General features: G+C 36.8%; 1 protein-coding gene across 4 annotated transcripts in view; it reads left to right on the top strand.

Annotated features, from left to right (window-relative positions):
- LOC107756292 (multiple C2 and transmembrane domain-containing protein 1-like) overlaps positions 1 to 19,224 on the top strand; it is a 157,704-nt gene that overhangs the window by 71,053 nt on the left and 67,427 nt on the right. For all 4 annotated transcript variants that reach the window (XM_016573321.1, XM_016573320.1, XM_016573322.1 and 1 more), the window contains exons 3-8: positions 10,969 to 11,111; positions 11,224 to 11,303; positions 11,506 to 11,617; positions 12,874 to 12,912; positions 17,115 to 17,279; positions 17,377 to 17,507. In XM_016573321.1, coding sequence (XP_016428807.1) covers positions 10,969 to 11,111; positions 11,224 to 11,303; positions 11,506 to 11,617; positions 12,874 to 12,912; positions 17,115 to 17,279; positions 17,377 to 17,507 — 670 coding nt within the window. The remainder of the gene's footprint in view (positions 1 to 10,968; positions 11,112 to 11,223; positions 11,304 to 11,505; positions 11,618 to 12,873; positions 12,913 to 17,114; positions 17,280 to 17,376; positions 17,508 to 19,224) is intronic.

Raw genomic sequence — 19,224 nt, 5'->3', positions numbered from 1 at the left:
GGATAGTTGGCCAATCAGAGCACACCTCGCTTTTCAGAACAATGAGCTTTGTAAAAATTGACGCGTTTCAGAAAGGCGGGGCATAGAGGAGAAACAATAATGTACAGCATGTGGAAAATAATGTGTTTTTTGAACCTTAAACCGCATAAACACATTTCATTACACCAAATACACAAAATAATGTTCTTTTTAGCAACATCATATGACCCCTTTAAATATTAGTAAATATCCAAGTATTGGCAGTACTAACCAACATCTGTTTTATTTTTTGTGCAGAAAGTGTGAAAGACGTACTATACTACAATTAGATATTAGCACTATAAACTACCTTACAGAAGTTTGGGGTCAGTAAGATTTGTTTTTTGAAAGCTGTGTTTTATGCTCAACAAGGTGGCATTTATTTTAATATTATGAAATATTATTACAATTTAAAAGAGCTGCTTTGTGTTTTAATGTAATGTAAAAAATTTGAATGACTCAATGGAGAAATGCACTTTTTAGAGACAGGTAGTGTAGTTATACTGTCTATGACACATTCCTCTCATTTCACTGTCAGAAAGAAACAGACATGCTCTGAGAACAGCATGTGTGAAGAAGACAAACAGCGGCAGCAGTGATGAATGAGAGTGTTGAGTTCTTGAGTCTGTTTTCTTTTAGGTTGCAGACTCTTGTGTTCTGCTTGTTTTAACCTTGAGTTACGGATGATTTTGTGTGTTTGTTAGAATGGTGTAGACAGCTTGGCAGAAACTGATCCAGGATTATAACATCAGGGATGTTTCCTGTTGTCTTTCTCTGGCATTGAAATCCATCTGTCAGCATCTGTTAATGATCTGATGGTGTGTGTGGTGGAAGTGAACAACATGCAAAGCGCCTCTAGTTGAGGTTTTTACAGTCCAGCAGCTCAGTTATTGCAGAATTGTAAATGTAATGTGTGAGATTAATCAGAAAATGACCACTCCTGCTGAGTGATGGTTACTGGTATTGCAGAATGTTTCACAGACTCGAGACTCTGAAGTTGCATCTACAACGTTAGTGGATTTGTCTCGTGTTTGCAATATTAGATGTAGTGTGTTGAGCTAATGAGAGACGGGGTTGATTTTATGAAACCACACACGCACACTCCTTCCTCTACTATTATTGCTCATTATACTGCAACGTTTCTGGACTTAACATTTGCATTTTCTGTCTTGGTAACTTGCCTGTCTCTAAACACACACACACACACACACACACACAAATCATTGCATTTATTACTCCTTTGCATGGACATAATCTAACAAACAAATCTGTTTGTCACCAATTTGCTAAACTGCTTGGTTTGAATATGAGCTCTTTTAATGTAATGAAGCAAAATGCACCTACAGGAATTAAGGGACTAGTCAAATTTACTGCATTATGCTGTCAGTTATCTTTATGTGGACTATTCCTTTAAATGATACGTAGTCACTCTCATGTTATCCCAAACCCAAATAAACACTGACCAGGTGCTGTCAAGCTACAAATAAAAGAACAACAAAGATAAAAAAACTCTAAAAATAGTCCATACAACTTGTGAGTTTCTGCAGGTTTGTGTGAGCATTTTATTTTTTTTTACAGACATTTTGCTCATTATTTGCATAAAATCTTGTCCTCCAACCATAGCCCATATCATATGGAAATGCACTGTGGCATGCTTGACATCAGTGGCGCTAAACGGCGGTAGTTGTCACATTTGTCCTAACCACTAGTTTTAAATATGAATTGTTAGTGAAAAATGAGAGCTACAGAAGGAAAGAAAATAGGAAAAGTATGTTTATATACAGTACCGTTCAAGCATTTGGGTTTAGTGAGATTTTTTTTTAAAGAAATGTATATTTTAAAATATATTAAAATAGAAAACATTTATTTTAAATTGTAATATTTCACAATATTACTGTTTTTACTGTATTTTTGATCAAATAAAAGGCACCTCAGTGAGCATATGAGACTTCTATCAAAAACATTTAAGAAAATCTCACTGACCCCACACTTTTGAATGGTAGAGTATATTTTTGTTTTTTAGCCTAGTGTTGTCAAGTATAGATATGCTGCATTAGATCTGCATTAAAGCGTGTGGACTGAATTCACAGCTGCATGCTGTGCTATAGCTTCATTCACACACTCACACAAACATACAAACTTGAGCAGGGGAGCACCAGACTAGAAACTGCTGCAGTCATCAATCCATTGCTGTCGTGGGGCATGCTGGGTAATGGAGTGTGCTGGAGATGTATTGACCACATCTCTCTTCTGTTTCTATGTGCTATTGAAAGGCTTCTTTTCTTCAGCACTGTTTTTTAAATATCCAGACACCTGACAGCCAATCTGAACCCGGCCTGTGGACCGTCTCATATTTTAGAGAAAGAAAATGGAAAAAGACATATCTCACATAAAACCTCAAACTTTTTTATTACATTTATTAGATATGGCAATAGTTTTACACTTCAAATCTCTTATGTGTCTCTCTTTTTGGGGGCTCAGTGCATTGGTTCGTAATAAAAGGCTTGGGTAGAGTTTAGCTCTTCTTCCTATAAAAAAGAAAAAAAAAAATGCATAAACTACACAGAGGCAGGAGTTTGACAACAAAGTATTTTATAGATCAAATTACTCCGTATAACTGAATATGTTGAGAATATAACCCCATAAAGCCTACTGTATCATATTTAATACACACATTTCTAAGGCCTCTAATTTAACATGATTTGCTGAAAAATCTGTTGTCTACAATCTACTGCATGTCTTCTGTCATGTAGAAGACGGACAAACAGTTTTTGTTTTATCCAGCTGTATTTACTTAGTGCAACTTATAACATCCAAGTGACAGATATAACACATACATTTCAGTGATTCTGTTTCCTTTTTTTTCTTTTTCTTTTTTTCTGACATGTTGGTGTTACATCTTTCACTTGGATGTTATAAGTTGCACTGAGTAAATACAGCTGGATAAAACAAAAACTGTGTTCGTCTTCATTTCAGACTGAAATTAAATGGTTATTTTAAAAGGGGATAATTCTTTTCTATACCCACTCTGTGTGTGTATGTGTGTGTGTACCCCCTGAGGCGGTGACCGAGCTGCGCCGCACCACAGATCTGGCGCTCAGGGCCACCAAGCAGACAGCTGCCGCGATCGGCAGGTCTATGGCGGCGATGGTGGCCACTGAGAGACATCTGTGGGTGAACTTGGCGGACATCGGGGAGAAAGAGAAATGCTTTCTTCTCGATACGCCGGTTTCGCCTTCTGAGCTGTTCGGCACATCCGTTGAGACGGTGGTCGGTAAATTCAGGGAGGCGAAAGCGCGCTCGGCGGCTTATAAGTCTTTTATACCGCGCCGGTCTATGTCTGCGCCCAAACATGAGGGGGATCCTGGCCCATCCCGGTCTGCGGATCGGAGACAGGGCCAGGCGGTTAGTGTGGCCACTCGTGGTCCTCCTCCGAGGAGGAGTAGATCACAGAGGAGGCGGGAATTCAGAGACAGGAGAAGGGATCTAAGGAGAAAGATCCAGCGCGGATGCGGCAAACATCGTGTGCACTTGAGGGTGGACCCTGAGGCCGGACCAGTGATGAGAATTCTTTCTGAGGGTCTGGGATCGGGGATCCGCTCCCCAGAGCACCGCTTAGGCAGAAATGTGGGTTCGTGGGCTCTTCCCTTTTTTGAGCCTCACTAACTGCCTCTAGCTTTGAGTGTAGCTAGGTCTCCTCTCGTTTTAGAGAGTCGTTATGCTGAGACCTCCGCTCTTAAGAGCTCCTAAACTAGGATTGAGTGTTGTTAGGCTTCCTCTCGTTTAAGAGAGTCATCCGGCTGAAGCCTCCGCTCCCCAGAGCACCGCATAGGCAGAAATGTGGCGTTGAGTGTAACTAGGTCTCCTCTCGTTTTAGAGAGTCGTTATGCTGAGACCTACACTCTTAGGCCCCCTACCAGGGTTGAGCGTTGTTAGGTTTCCTCTCGTTTAAGAGAGTCATCTTGCTGAAGCCTCCGCTCCCCAGAGCTCCACTTAGGCAGTAAATATGAGTTGTAGGCTCTTTCTTTTTGAGCCGCTCGCTACTGCCTCTGGGGTTGAGTGTCGCTAGGTCTCCTCTCGCTTTAGAGAGTCGTAATGATGAGACCTCCACTCTTTAAGAGCTCCTCAACTAGGGTTGAGTGTTGTTAGGCTCCTCTCGTTTAGGAGAGTCATCCTGCCGAAGCCTCCGCTCTCCAGAGCACCGCTTAGGCAGAAATATGGCTCTCCTTGGGCGGCGTTATGCAAATCTTCTCACATCGTGACGTAGACATGTGGGGTGTGTTAGAACGAGCCGTTTTAGGTAGGTGTGGTTAACTCTTAACTTTTATAAAGAATATCTCTTTGGTTTTGAGACTTTAGTGTTTGCAACTTTACAGATCTTCTTTATGCACCAAGAGCTTGTAACACTCCAAAGAGAAAGGAAAAATTGAAATCGCATCATATGACCCCTTTAAGAATTCACAAGTTGCTTTCGATAAAAGTGTCTGCTAAATGAATAAATGTAAAAAAAAAATAATAATAATAAAAAATGAAAGCATAACAATGTTCATTGTTAATATTACCTAATGCACAACAATGTTGTATATAAATAAAATAAAATAATAAAAATAAATAATAAATAAAATGAGGTTGTGAGTAGATTAAACATTTTAATCAAATGAATTACATTAATGTGCTAGTCAGGTGAAGCATTAAATATACAAAATAATATGGAAATACAACACACACACACACGCAACGATTGTCAAAGAAATCTTGTCTCTTTCCTTTGGAATGCAGGGGGAAAAGGGAAGGGTCCTGCGGTCATTCTCAGGTCAGATCTGAGAGTCTGCTGGAGATTCTCCTGCTGGACAGGGAGCTATAAAATTGTCTCTTTTGTTGATCGGATTTAGCAATTTATGCGTCAAATGGTCATGAGGTCCGTGCGATTCTGTGCAGGACTCTTTCTAGATATTAGACCTCTTTGCTCTTTGGTCCATTAGATGTTTTATTGATGCTGAAACCAGTCACGAAACCTACTGACCTTCTGTAGCTTAAACGGATCCAGATGGGAGGGGTCAGTTCTTGTTGTCTTAGTATTGTGTCGACATGGAGGTGGCCTGGCAAATCATTAGCTCCGTGTTTTCTTTGTAAAGATAAGCAGAGCGAGACAGGAACTCATTGGAGAAAGTTGCCGCCTGGCTGGCCATGGTTCAGCTTTTTACGACTCTCATCTGGTTTGTGTGATGTTCGGAAATGCCTTACAATGTTAACAAATGAAACCTTATTGTAAAGTATTTCCTAATAAGTCATGCTGGCCACCTTGCGGTGTGGATGTTGCATCACTGTGCCATGGTGAAAATGTGCTGTTCAGCATAAGCCATGATTATTCTGTCCAAAAAAGTTCAGAAAATAGGGAGGTTGCCAAAAGAAAGTATTATCCTTCTGACTAGTCATGTGATCTTATTATGTTGACCCTCATGAGGTGAGTGGCTCTGTGTAAAATAAAACTGCTTTTAATGCACTTTTTGTGCACTTTTAGTGTACCTATAATAATATTTACATTCACATAAGACTGAAAAGCTCCCCTTGGCTTCATAGTGGCCATCATATTGCTCACTTTGTCTCTGTAACCTGTTATCAGACCCTTTTGTTTTATTATTTTTTTCTCCACATCGAGGGTATCACTTAAAAGCCCTAATGTGTACAGAATGGGTGTAGTGAGTGACAGGGCTGGAAGTCTGTGCCATCACAGAGCCCCAGAGGGCCAATGGTAAGTAGGTCTGACCACATTTTGTATATTCAACGCTTTACTTGAAGTAAATAATGCAATTCATTTGATTTCTCTGCATCAGTTTCTTTGTTTGCTAGGAGCAAATTCAGCTGATTTTAATGTTTAAGTGGCCCACTGAGATTGAGTGATAGTCAGACTGTAAACAGCAGTCACAATCACGACTAGAAAGACATTATGTATTCTGTAGAAGTATACAAATAATGACAACAGCAATAAGAATATTTAATTCTCATAGTCTGTGCAATTCTTTTAGTAACCTGCTTTACACTCATCACAGTGCTCACATGGGCGCTGTGACAAAAAAATTTTTTCAGTAAGAATCTGTCAGTCATAGAGCACTTAATGACTCATCACTAATAATTAATTAATTAATTAATTTATTTATTTATGTAATATATTATAATATCTATGCTAATATAACTCAGTTGAACCAAATCTCTGCACAAAACACTAAATGAAGCCACTAAAAGCATATTTTATGAGAAGAAAAATGCATTTTACGAATAAAATGTGTTGGATTTGTTCCATGTTTATTGAAAAGACAGAGGTGGAAACAACAGGAAGAATCCTAAAGGGGGAAAACAGCTTAAACCAACAAAGGCTATAACCCTTAGTGGTTTAAGCTGTATTTTAGAGCAGGGCAAGGGCAAGAAATTTCATTAGCTGGTTTTGAAATCAGGTCATCCTCATTAGCAAACAATCAATACAATTATGCATTATACTGTTCCTTGGTTTCTGGCCAAGATAGTAGTCTCCAATTTCAAACTCTCAAGCCTTTTGGATTGACAGTGGCACAACATTTATAGGTCTATAAAAATGCAGTTTGAGAGCAAATGTGCAGGTGTCTAATGCACATATTGATCAGAGGGCAGAGGAGGAATCGTTCACTGCTCGGCACACTATGACCCTGCAGTCAAACGCAGTTCCTCACTCATTCAAACTATCTATTGATCCTTCTGTGAACAGCTTCTTACTTCCAGCTCACTCAAGTGTTGTGGAGGGCAGTTTGATTAATGCGATGGGGAATGTACTTAGGGAAATTCCCCCATTCTGACTATTTTTCATTGTGGCTGATGAGAAATTATTCCTGACCACAGATTTTACCGGGTTTACTCAGATTAATGATAAATATCTTTCAGTTCCTATAATGCTGAACGCTCTGCTGCAGATGGCTGTCAAGGGCAGAGATGTGGCATACATCAGACCCACAGGTTGTGTCAGCATTTTTCCCCCAAAGCTTTTTTCCATCACAGACAGTCAGAATTTTCATATATACTGTTCAGTGCTGCAAAGAAGGATTCCCCCCCCCCCCCCCCCCCCCCCTCTCTTTTTATTTATTTATTATTTTTTGTTCACCATGTTACATTTCTGCTAAAAAAAAGTTGGAGGCATTGGAAATCTGTGTTTTATTTATTTTTCTATTTAATTTAAATGTATTTAAATATAAAACAAAGAAAAATTATGATGTGAAATGAATAAGAAATATTTAAGATTCTGCACTATTTCTAGGTCACAAATCAATAAAAGTACGTTTTTTGATTTGATAATGTGAATCTTTGTATAGACAGTCAGATGTTCTTCCACTGAAGATCAAGATGCTCTTTGGATCATCTCAAATCACACTGGAGAACTTGATCATCAGGTTTCATCGGTATAGAAAAAAGGAGACAAACAAAATACTAAGACATTCTAAAGTTCTAATTACTGTGCTGATACTATCATTTGAAATGAACAAAGATGTATTTAAAATAGAAAAATCCTAAACAGAAATAATTTCATTTGTGGTAAGCTGTATTTCTTACAGTCTGTGATGTGTTTATGTGGTATGAACGACGTGCATGCATTGTGTTTGATATTCACATCAGGTCTTCTTTGGTTTTTATTCCTTTATCTTGAAGTAAAGTCATGGAAATAAACTGTCTTCTTTCAGCTATCTCTCATGGTGCACCAACATAATTCACAGCTGGGCATCAACATCCAGAGGCAAACAGATTGCTTAAAGGGTTAGTTCACCCAAAAATGAAAATTAGCCCATACATTACTCACCCTCAAGTCATCCTAGGTGTATATGACTTTCTTCTTTCAGACGAATCCAGTCGGAGAAACAAAACAACGGTCACTAATTAGAAGTACAAAACGAGGATTTGTAAAGAAGAATGTCAGAGGATTTCGATATAAGCCAAGAGGAGACTGGTTTTCCTTTGCTAAAGTAAGGAAACTTTACTTCCTTTGATCCTGTAAACAAACGTTGGTTTTCACGAGACTCACCGGCGCATGCGCAGCGCTGACCCCATACCTCATCAGCCCAGAACTTCTTCCAGTGTACAACAGTGAACGCAAGCTACATTAAAGTGATTATTAGGTTTTGAATATGGATATTTTTCTTACAAAAACGCATCGATTCGCTACAGGAGGACTTTGTTCACCCCCCGGAGCCGTGTGAGACACTTTTTTTTATGGATGGGCGCATTTTATTTAACTGCTTTTGGACCGAAGCAATGCAACACCTGCTGAGTGGCATGAAACAGCTTGAAAGATCAAAGACCATTTTTAATATACCTCCGACTGGATTCGTCTGAAAGAAGAAAGTCATATACACCTAGGATGACTTGAGGGTTAGGTAATTTATGGGCTAATTTTCATTTTTGGGTGAACTAACCCTTTAACCATAGCCATTATCTAGAGTCACTGCTTCCTTTTGAATTTAAATGCAGTTTATTGTATTATTTAGATGAATGATTCAGTGATTGAACAAACATTAGGATTGGCTTTAAGGGTGGATGAATAGGAAAATAACTACCTAATTGGTTATTAGATCTAATGACTGTGGAGATTTGCATGAAGAGGTTTGCTTAACTGGAGTTTTGTTTTCATGTTGTTGTTGTAGTTTTTTAACATTTTGTAGTTTTGACGCATGTGGAATTCAGGGGGAAAAAAAAACCTATATAAATTTCAAAACCCAGTGTCAGTGCTGAGCGTGCAGCATGCTGTGATACCGATCTACAGGAGCATGTTTGATTACCGTACTAAATGTCTCAGCACTGATCTAATGACATTACAGAGGCTTCCCTCAGAGGCTGATAGATTATGATGGGCACTGAGAGTAACACTGCAGAGGTGTTTAATGGGGATTCCCTGCCAGTGAGCTGATGCAAGTGAAGTGATTGTATATAGAACTGTCGTTTGCCACTGCTAACATGCCCACACCAACACTTTTCTTACTTGTATCATGTATTTCAGTTTGGAGATGAGTGTGTGCATGTAGATACCTAGACAAATACTGCGAGAAAGGGATGGTTCACCCAAAAATCATTTTCTCACATGTTGTTCCAAACCTCCTTTGATTTTCTTTCTTCTGTGGAACATAAAAGGAGATGTTTTGAAGAATGTTGGAAACCAAACAGTTTCAGATCCCACTGGCTTCCATTATTATTATTACTATACAATGAAAGTGAATAAAAGTGGCTTCCAAAAATGACAAACGTTCTATACAACTTTGATATGTGTCTTGGTGCGATTTGGTCTTCTGAAGTCATTAAGTACCTTTATGTGAGGAACACAAAGATATATTTAAGTCATTATACCTACACCAATAATCTCATCTGCTTGAGATCTCATTCTTCTTCGCATACATTACAGTATATTCTAATAATGTGTCATTGGTACATTAATAACAATGCGTCAAATTTGAATATGCATAAGATTTGTGAGCTACGTCAACTTGAATTTTTCTCACACAAAGCTATCGTATACTAATGTAGCATCACATTCACTCTGTTTATTGCTGACACTGGATCGTGCGTCTCTGCATAGGGACACTGAGGTTTCTGCAGAGCAGAACGTGAGCTGAATTGAATCATTATGTGGTGGATTTCCCCTAAACCCAACACTTCATTTAGTCAGAATATGGACATTTCCCCTGGCACTGATGTTTGTCTTTGTCAACGTAATGAGATCTAAAGTATCGCTTATTAGAATTGCTTCATTCAGAACGTGTTTACTGTGGTTGGCACAACAGACTGTTATTGTCCATTTATTTGTTGCATTTTGTGCACAGAATGTTACTTACAATTTTCATCATTTGCATATAAATATTTTCTTGAATTGGAGTATTTTTGAGTACTTTAATTTTCAATACAAATGCTTATTTATTCATTTAAAAAGCTTATAAATGTTCATGTTGCTTCTGTTTGTAAAGAATGATGCCATATTTTTATATTAAACCACATCAACTTGAGAAAAATTTCTCAAGTTGTCAGATGGTGATTTGGTAGATATTATGCTATGCTTCTTCATGTCTCAGAATACTATAATAGTTCCTGATCCACTGCAGATAGAGCAGGTCAGGTGACATGCAGGGCGCTGTGCAGATTTTCCACTGAACAAACAGTGACATCTAGTGCTCTCTTTTGGAAACTGTACTATATTGAACTGAGTCGAACGTCAGGATGTTTGCTTTGACAATTTCAGGAGCCAAGTCACTTAGACACTCTTCATGTATTAACATTGTGGAATATCACATTCACACACATTCAGTGTTATAATATGCTCTGTAGTTGTTCTTTCTGTTGAGTCTTGTTATTTGCTTAGGGTGTATAATGAGGCTCTGTCATGTTGATTATTACTCATTAGTGTATTTGTTTGTTTATGGTTGTGCTCACTGTATTCGGTCTGCCCTTGGCTTTACACAGCACACTCATGTAATTTTAGTGCTTGAACCAATAAGAGCTGACAGTTAAGGTCACGTGACCCAAGTCTATTTCAGACCCATTTATAAACACCGTAGACAACTACTCCATGAGAAAGAAAAAGCCCTTCAGCAAGAGAAAGAGACAGAGATAATGAATATGTGCATATGAGCAACAGTATGTGTTTGTTGTTGACAAAAATAACCTTTTTTTTGTTTGTTTTATAGCTAGATGATGTAGATTTTAAGTAGTTACCAGAAGGGCTGTGTAGAATTTGGAATTGAGTAGAAAATGCCAATTCTATTCCAATTAATTTTCTCAGTAAAGTTTTGTCTTTGTTTTGCAGTATCTTTAAATGTTTTCCAAAATGCTGTTTATTATAAACTAAGCTGGTAACACCATGTTCTAGTTTTGTAGAAGAAAAAACATGTTGTTTGCTACTGTTTATTTTTGAAAAACAGTCAAAAGAATGTATTGATGTATTCACAGGGACCAGTGACCCATATGTGAAGTTTAAGATCGCAGGGAAAGAGGTTTTCCGCAGCAAAACAATCCACAAAAACCTGAACCCAGTATGGGACGAGAAAGTCAGTCTGCTGGTGGAGAGTTTGAGAGAGCCGCTCTATGTGAAGGTACATGATAAATCTACTGTATGCTGTCTTTACAGTCACAGTAACTCCTGCTTCTGTTCTTTGTTGTGTGAAATGACATGCCTTACTTCCGGGTGTTTTCTTTCTTCTGCAGGTCTTTGACTATGACTTTGGGCTGCAGGATGATTTTATGGGCTCTGCATATCTCTATTTAGAGTCCCTGGAGCACCAAAGGTCCTCTGATGCTTTGTGACACATTGACGCATCTGAAACACAATCTCAAGTGTCACAATATCAATTAATTTACACTGCTGCCCTCTAGTGTTTATAAATATGTACAAACACATGAATGCTGTTGTAAGAAATGTAGAACACATAATGATTGATCATGGCAGGATTTTGGTTGTTCATACTGTAGGTTCTCTCTCCCTTTTAGGACCTTGGATGTGACCCTTGACCTCAAAGATCCCCACTATCCCAACCATGACCTGGGTTCACTGGAACTGGCAGTCACACTTATTCCAAAAGAGGGAGACTTCAGGGAAGCAGTGAGTTTTCTTTGATTTACACAAAAAAATTTAAATGTTTGTTTCTTTTAAAGATTTTTTTTCAACAAGCACACATTAAATTCTAATAATATTTGACAATTTTACTGTTTTTTATTTGTATTTTATTTTATTTATTTATTTATTTTAAATCTTTCCAACTCAAACGTTTGAACAGTAGTATAGGGTTTCATATGGTTTCATATATTATGTCACCCATCTTATTGCAGTACAGAAGACTACAAATGTGTTCTCTGGTCTGGATGAGCCAGTGTCTGACCTGGAAAGGATTTCTATTGCATACATCTGAGAGAAATCGATTGTCTAGACTCTAGAGAATACGCTCAGTGTTGGCAGGTAGAATTTCAATGAGAGGAAAATGAGTATAGTTATCCATTAGCCAGCTAGTGCCCTAGCAAATGCACCATTAACATTGTTAATGCTCGGGCTTGCATACTGCTTACTTCATACAGTACCATATACTACTATATACTTCTTTTATAAACTTTAGAAATTAAATTTGTGAAGCAGGATGAAAATGCAGTGCTAAATGTTCAATCGCGCAATAATATGCTACTTTGTTGTCACAAGACTTAATGTTGCATGTTTAGTAAGTAAGTGGAATCTAGTTTTTAATCACAAATAAATATGGGTATTTTGTTTTCAAATCTAATTTTGTGTAAAAAATAAAACCTCTTCTTTTATTAACATGTATATAATAATATATATTTTGACAGCAAATAGTGAGTGGAGAAAGGGATGCTAAAAATATAAAACATTATTTCTGGTTCCTTTACTACACCAGAAATGGAATGTCAAGTTGAAGCACATTGCACATATTAAACATGCTACAGTATACTGCAGAAATAGTGGAGTTTTATGTTAGTATGCTATTCATAATATAGACTTTTTTTTTTTAAGTTCTTTGATTAAAAAATGGATAATTTTTGACCTTAAACAACAATTACTTACTCTATAATGCAGTGACTTATAACACCTCTATAGTTTTTTTGTATGTGTGTGTATCCTTGCTGAACTAACAAAGCTTTGAATTAAAACATGTTTTTTGTTTCTGTGTGATTTAGTGGTTTTATTAGCTTTTAATGGCTCCTCCCCAACCATAGCTTCCCCGGGCTGCCTCCTTTTGACCCCTTGACTCTTCTGAACTGTATTCAGACAGGATGTCAGGTTCATCTCTGACACCCTGTTAGAGAGACCAAGGGGTGGCTTTATAACGCTTTATAATGTCTCATTCACAGACCATGCTTATGAGAAGGAGCTGGAAACGATCCAGTAAGGTAATAACAGCATGTCCCACCTGTACTGATCCCCCGCCTTCTGCAGTTCTCTGCTCAGACTGAAGGGGGCCGTGATTCCCAGTCCTTTTTCCTTTTTTTTTATTAAATTTTTTTTTTACCCTCACTTTTTTTGTTTCAGTTGTAAAATCGGCTTTTGCTGACTTTATTTTCTATGTGCTGCAATATACATGGTAAGAAACGCTGCCATCTAGTGTACAGATAAGAAAGTGCACCTTTGTCAAGTGCAGGGCCCCAATTTGTCCTGCCTTAAAGGCTGAAATTTGCCATAAAAATCCGTTCCAGATACAATTTCAGGGCCACCGGAGTTTCATTTGTGTATTGCAGCAACTGACGGAGAAAATAAAGCATACTTTGTTTTTGTCATCTTATTGCATCGACTACACGGTGCATGTTCTGCAGTGTTCCCTGAGGAGATTTCGCACTTTATTGCTTTATAGACAAACAGGATGTGATCAGAGCAACCACTTTTATAACCTGGTAATTTTGCATATGTAAAGCTATGTGTATACAAAGTTCTTTTCTTACCATGAAAATGATGCATATTTTGCCCGATTTAATGCCTCATTTGAAGCATGATTATTTTATTTTATTTATTTTATTTATCGTTATTGTAGATTTTTGTGGTGGGTCTGTGCACAATAACTTTTTTTTTTTGCTGTTTATTTCAATGCTTTATCCATTCATCCAAGTGACAATGTTTCTGAATAAACCATTAAACACATTTTTGTTAATTGAAATAAAGCTTAAATAAAATAAAATATGAACAGTAAATCAAAAACTTGGTAACTAAAATACATTTAAGTTGAAGCACTTAAATCACTACCTGTAAATAAATAAAATAAAACTGGACTAAAACCAAAACATAAATTACTTTGATCTTAAATAAACATAAATTTAAACAACAAAGTAATATAAAAAAAAACAATGAAATGAGAAAAGCAAAACAAAATATTACATTAAAATGAAACTGAAAATATAAAAATAATTCAAACATTTTTAAAATAATAATATATTATATATAAGTAATACTAAAACAACACTAAAATATTTGAGTAGTAAATATTTCAAAGAATTCTCAAAAGAGCAGGTACTCTAATGGTGGTGGTGGTTTTTTGTTTGCGACATTTTTTTATATGTTAAGCTGTTCCTTATCAATCTCACTATTAATCTTTAAGTTGATGTTCTATTATAGGTTTTTATTTATTTTATTTTTGTATTTTCTTCTTCCTTGTGTTGTGAATGGATTGTTTTGTATGAAAGTGGCATGTTGGCCCGGGATGGGAATAATGTACTCTCTTTGTCTCTGGTTCGTGCATGCATGTGTACAGCAGACCTTTCTGTTGTCTACTAAGTGTAAGTTTCAGTGATAATGTGTGGTCATCAAGTGATCTCAGTTTAACACTAACACACAACCTAGTTGCATTGATTTGTGCTACTCAAGAGAACAAACTGCACAGCTCTCAGCTGCATGTTCCCAGCAGTGGTCAAGTAACTCCTGTTCCCTTTCGTGGAACTTCGAACTGCGTCCTCTAGGGGTCGAGAAGAGTAAAAGATTCACAGCAACATGTGCATGTAATTTTCATTGACTTCCCCTTATTATAATTCCATCTGTCTGTGTTCAGGAAGGCCTGAATGAAGCATCACTTCTCACTTCTAAAAGTAACCACCTTCATGTACTGGCCTTGTTTTAACGAGGAAGAACAAAAACATTTTTAAATCTTGTTGTGGTGAATAATTAATTCATCTGAATCAAAAATCACTTTATTAAACTTATGTCTCACCTGTGTTTGAGTGTATAAATGTGTCCACTTTAAGTCATGTGTTTATAGAATTGCAATTGTTGAAGAGAGAATAACGTCTCAGGTTACTTGTGTAACCATGGTTCCCTGAGGGGAACGAGACACTGCGTCCTCTAGCTTTGTGCCATGCTGCGGACACAAGCTTCAGACGAAGAAGTGAATGATGTGCGCTACCGGCGCCTATTTTGTACTAGTCGCGACGGTAGTGACGTCATGGCTGTCGCCGGCCAAACAAGTTGGTGTTTTTTCAATGTAGGCTTCAGACACGGGTCACAACGAGGCGTTCCCCATAGCGACCCCTAGAGGACGCAGTGTCTCGTTCCCCTCAGGGAACCATGGTTACATAAGTAACCCGAGACGTTTTGTTTTGGCTAATGTTGGAGCCCAACTTTCAGAGAGGCCCAAAAACATGAAAGTGGCTCTCCAGCATGTGGATAAGGACGTCCTGCTGAAAGGCTTACCCCACCCAAGCCTTTGAAGCTCCAAAGTGGGCCATGTTGGCTGCGTCTCGGGAATTTAACAGCGCTACGATAACTACTTTTACACAGCTCGCGGTGCACACTTGGGTGTTTCTTCTATTTATACTCCCTATATATCTTTCATTTCCAAAATACTGTAAACGATGAGCTCTGCAGATGCAAATCAAGCGGGATTTGTAATTGATACATCTCTTAAATTAAGACTTCTGCTATGATATATGAATATAAAAAAACTTCACCCTGAAGTGCATGTAAGAACAAAATTAATGCTAACACAGCTGTTAGTACTTGCATCCAGTTCTACTTTTTGAATCTACTTCATGGTTTTATACTTTCTTCTGTTTTAACCATCATTTCACTGAGGAAATGCAGCCTTTTTAGACACAGTTAGTCAACATCAAAACAAAACGAGCTGCTTGTTTTTGGTCGGCATCATGGGCAAAGATCACATTAGAGCTCTGAATGCTCATGTTAACCCTCACACAAAAAGAGTAAGCTTACAGTTGTTGTGTACAGTCAGAGGATCACACTAATATCTGGAGAGAATGTCATTAGCTGCCTGCTTTTAACATCAAAGCTGTGTGTTTTTTCAGAACAGGTTTGCTCTGAGTTTAATAAAATGAATTTTAAGAAAAGAAACGCATTAATAAGGACTCCAAATTAAGCAAAGAGATATATGTTAAAATAGTTTGTTTGGCAAATGTCTTGCTCAGTTGAAGTTAACAGACCTCAGTTTCCAGATACTAAAAGACTGCATATGTTTGTAAGCTTTGGAGTCCTTGGGTGATCAAAAACTGCCCAGTTTATAATTCACTCCAAAAAAAAATATCTATATATTATTTATTACATAATAAATAGATATATTACTATTTATACAGTCAGATCTCTCATTACTTGTAATTCATAAATGAATAATCATAAAATAAATATAATTTTAGTATTTGTTGTACTACATTTATTCTTGAAAAAAATTCAACAATAGCTTCATTTTCTATCCTGCAATTTTTTATTTTTATTTTTACTTTACTTTTTTAGTGTCGTGAAATGACCTTAAACATTTCTTTTCATGAGATACACCCTATTAGATAATGTAGACTGGATCTTAGAATAGGTTTAGTAGATTTTTGCTGTTTATTTTATACATTGCTGTTCAAAAGTTTAGGGTCAGTTAGATTTTATTCAGCAAGGATGAATTAAATTGATCAAACGTGACAGTAAAGACGTATGTAATGTTACAAAAGATTTCGATTTCAAATAAATGCTGTTCTTTTGTACTTTCTATTCATCAAAGAATCCTGAAAAAAATATATTATCACGTTTCCACAAAAACATTAATCAGCACAACTGTTTTCAACATTCATAATAAGAAATGTTTCTCGAGTGGCAAATCAGCATATTGGAATGATTTCTGAAAGATCATTTGACACTGAAATTCAGCTTTGTTTTTTATATATGTTAAGATTTTAATATATGTTAAAGTAAAATAATAATAATAATAAAAACATTTATAGTATTTTCAATTGTAGTAATATTTCACACTATTTACTGTTTTTACTGTGTTTTTTTACTGATGTCTTTCAGAAACGTTTAAAAATCTTGCCGACCCCAAAATTTTGCAAATTAGTGTATATTCACTTTTTACTCATGGAAAGTTTGTCTCTGTCTTTGCAGTGCCATGCATTCTCTGTGTGTATGTTGTCCTATCACGTCCCCGAAATATGTGTCTTCCATGTTGCTGCAATTTGTTGCTGCACTATTTTTGCATCACATTTTTGACCACAAACACCTTGTCTGCCATTCAGCTTTAATTTCACTGACTTTCTCTTCACATTGGATTGTATTTTGCCTGACGTGAGTGTGTGTATGGGGGGTGGGTGTGTGTTGTGTTTGTGTCACATTGCAGCATCAGAGTCTGAGGTTATCAGACGTTCACAGGAAGGCTCAGCTGTGGAGAGGCATCGTTAGCATTAGTCTCATCGAGGCCCATGACCTCCAGCCTATGGACGCCAATGGCTTAAGTGACCCTTATGTCAAATTCAGAATGGGACATCAAAAGTACAAAAGTAAGGTAGGGTCCACATGAGCTGTAATCAAGTTACTTGTTCATTTGGGACTTTTTCTTTCATGTAAGGCAAATTCTGATCAAGTGTGTTTCTTCTGTGCAGACGATGCCAAAAACACTAAACCCCCAGTGGAGAGAGCAGTTTGACTTCCACCTGTATGATGAACAGGGCGGTTTCATTGACGTCACCATCTGGGATAAAGATGCAGGGAAGAAAGATGACTTTATGGGCAGGTTGGTCACGTACTTGACTTTTGTTGTGTATGTATATGGAGTTTTGTTATTCTCACACTCTCATGGGTCTGAGGTGATTAATTATGGCTCATAATTACTGTAGCTTTTTGGCAACATGAGAATTTGATTTCCACTGCAGTAATAGAAGGACAACATTGTGCAGTTCAGAGTTTTCCAACCTGTCTTAAGTGTCACCATGCCTACTTATTTATTATTATACTTATATGCTTATTGTTATTATTATGCTTCATAACATCGGTTTTCAGCAGACTTCAAAAGGGTTACAAGATGATTTAAAATAAGAGAACACAAGCTTTAAAATAAACTAAAACACTAACAGTCAAGATGTAAACTGACATCATATATCTTATTTTAGTTTGTTCCCTCTACAACTCCCATGGTCTTGGAAAACCTGGATATATGAGGGCATTTTAAAAGTGTGATTTCATTCAAAATAAATAAATCTTTAAAAATGATGGACATTTTTACTATAAATATATAAATTTTACTTGTAATGTTAAGCTCTAAAATATTTTAATGAGAGAACTGACCATTTGTGAGTTAAAAATAAGTTTAAAAATGCCTTTCAATTGTAATTAAGTTTCAATCAACTGCAATTTCATTCAAGTGGAAATTCATATAAATTCATTATAGAACTTAATATTCTGTTATAGAGCTTTATATTCAGTTCTTGAATCATAATTTAAATTTCATATAATTTAATGTAATTCTTTAAGTATCTTAGTCTACATGGGGGTCCTTCTAATGAGGGGCCGTGGAGTCAAAAAAGGTGAGAACCACTATCTAATAGATTTATAGAGTAAAAATTGTGGTAACACTTTACTTGAAGGGGTGTGCATAAGACTGACATGACACCTTCATAATCATGACATGACACATGTCATGAATATGAAGGAGGTTTTATGCTTGTTTATGACAACTGTCATTAAGTGTCATTGGCTCAGTTATGTCATTTTTAATGCAAATATGACATTATTTGACCTAACCCTAACCTAACCCTGCCCCTACCCTTACCCCTAACCATAGCCCATAACAAAGACAACTCAAACAATGTCATCTTTGCAGTAAAAATTACATAACTGAGCGAATGACACTTAATGACAGTTGTCATAAACATGCATAAAAAACCTTCATATCCATGACGTGTCATGTCATGATTATGTAGGTGTCATGTCATGATTATGAAGGTGTCATGTCAGTCTTATGCACACCCCTTCAAGTAAAGTGTAACCAAAATTGTTACTACAGTCCATGTCGAACAGAATGCAACTCCTCTCTGAAAGAAAATTATTGTTTTTCCTTTCTAAAAAGTAACCATTCCATTGGTATTCAGAAGTGCTTGTGATCTAAATGACAATATACAAGAGATGGAGAGTGTGCAATAATATTTTTATGGCAATCACTAAAATCACTCCTAGAGATGAAATGGTATGTAGACTGATGCGGTAATAAAAACTCTTTGTTTAGTGTTTTTAGGTTTTAATTTTAAAAGTGTATACTGTATACTGTATGTTTCATAGCCAATCATTAATGCAAAATAAACCCTGACAATGTGTTAAGGACCTCAATGCAAAGCTCCTTTCCAAATAAATGTATATGTATAAAACAATGTATATGTATTATTATTATGTAAGCGGAAAGAGACTGCACAGTGATGTGAGATACACTTTACCTGTCACGTTATTATATATATATA

This window comes from Sinocyclocheilus rhinocerous, unplaced genomic scaffold (genome assembly GCF_001515625.1).
Source record: "Sinocyclocheilus rhinocerous isolate Xijiao unplaced genomic scaffold, SAMN03320098_v1.1 scaffold1043, whole genome shotgun sequence".
NCBI lineage: Eukaryota > Metazoa > Chordata > Actinopteri > Cypriniformes > Cyprinidae > Sinocyclocheilus > Sinocyclocheilus rhinocerous.
Note: the sequence above shows the minus strand (reverse complement) of the source record. Positions and strands in the feature narration are given on the sequence as shown.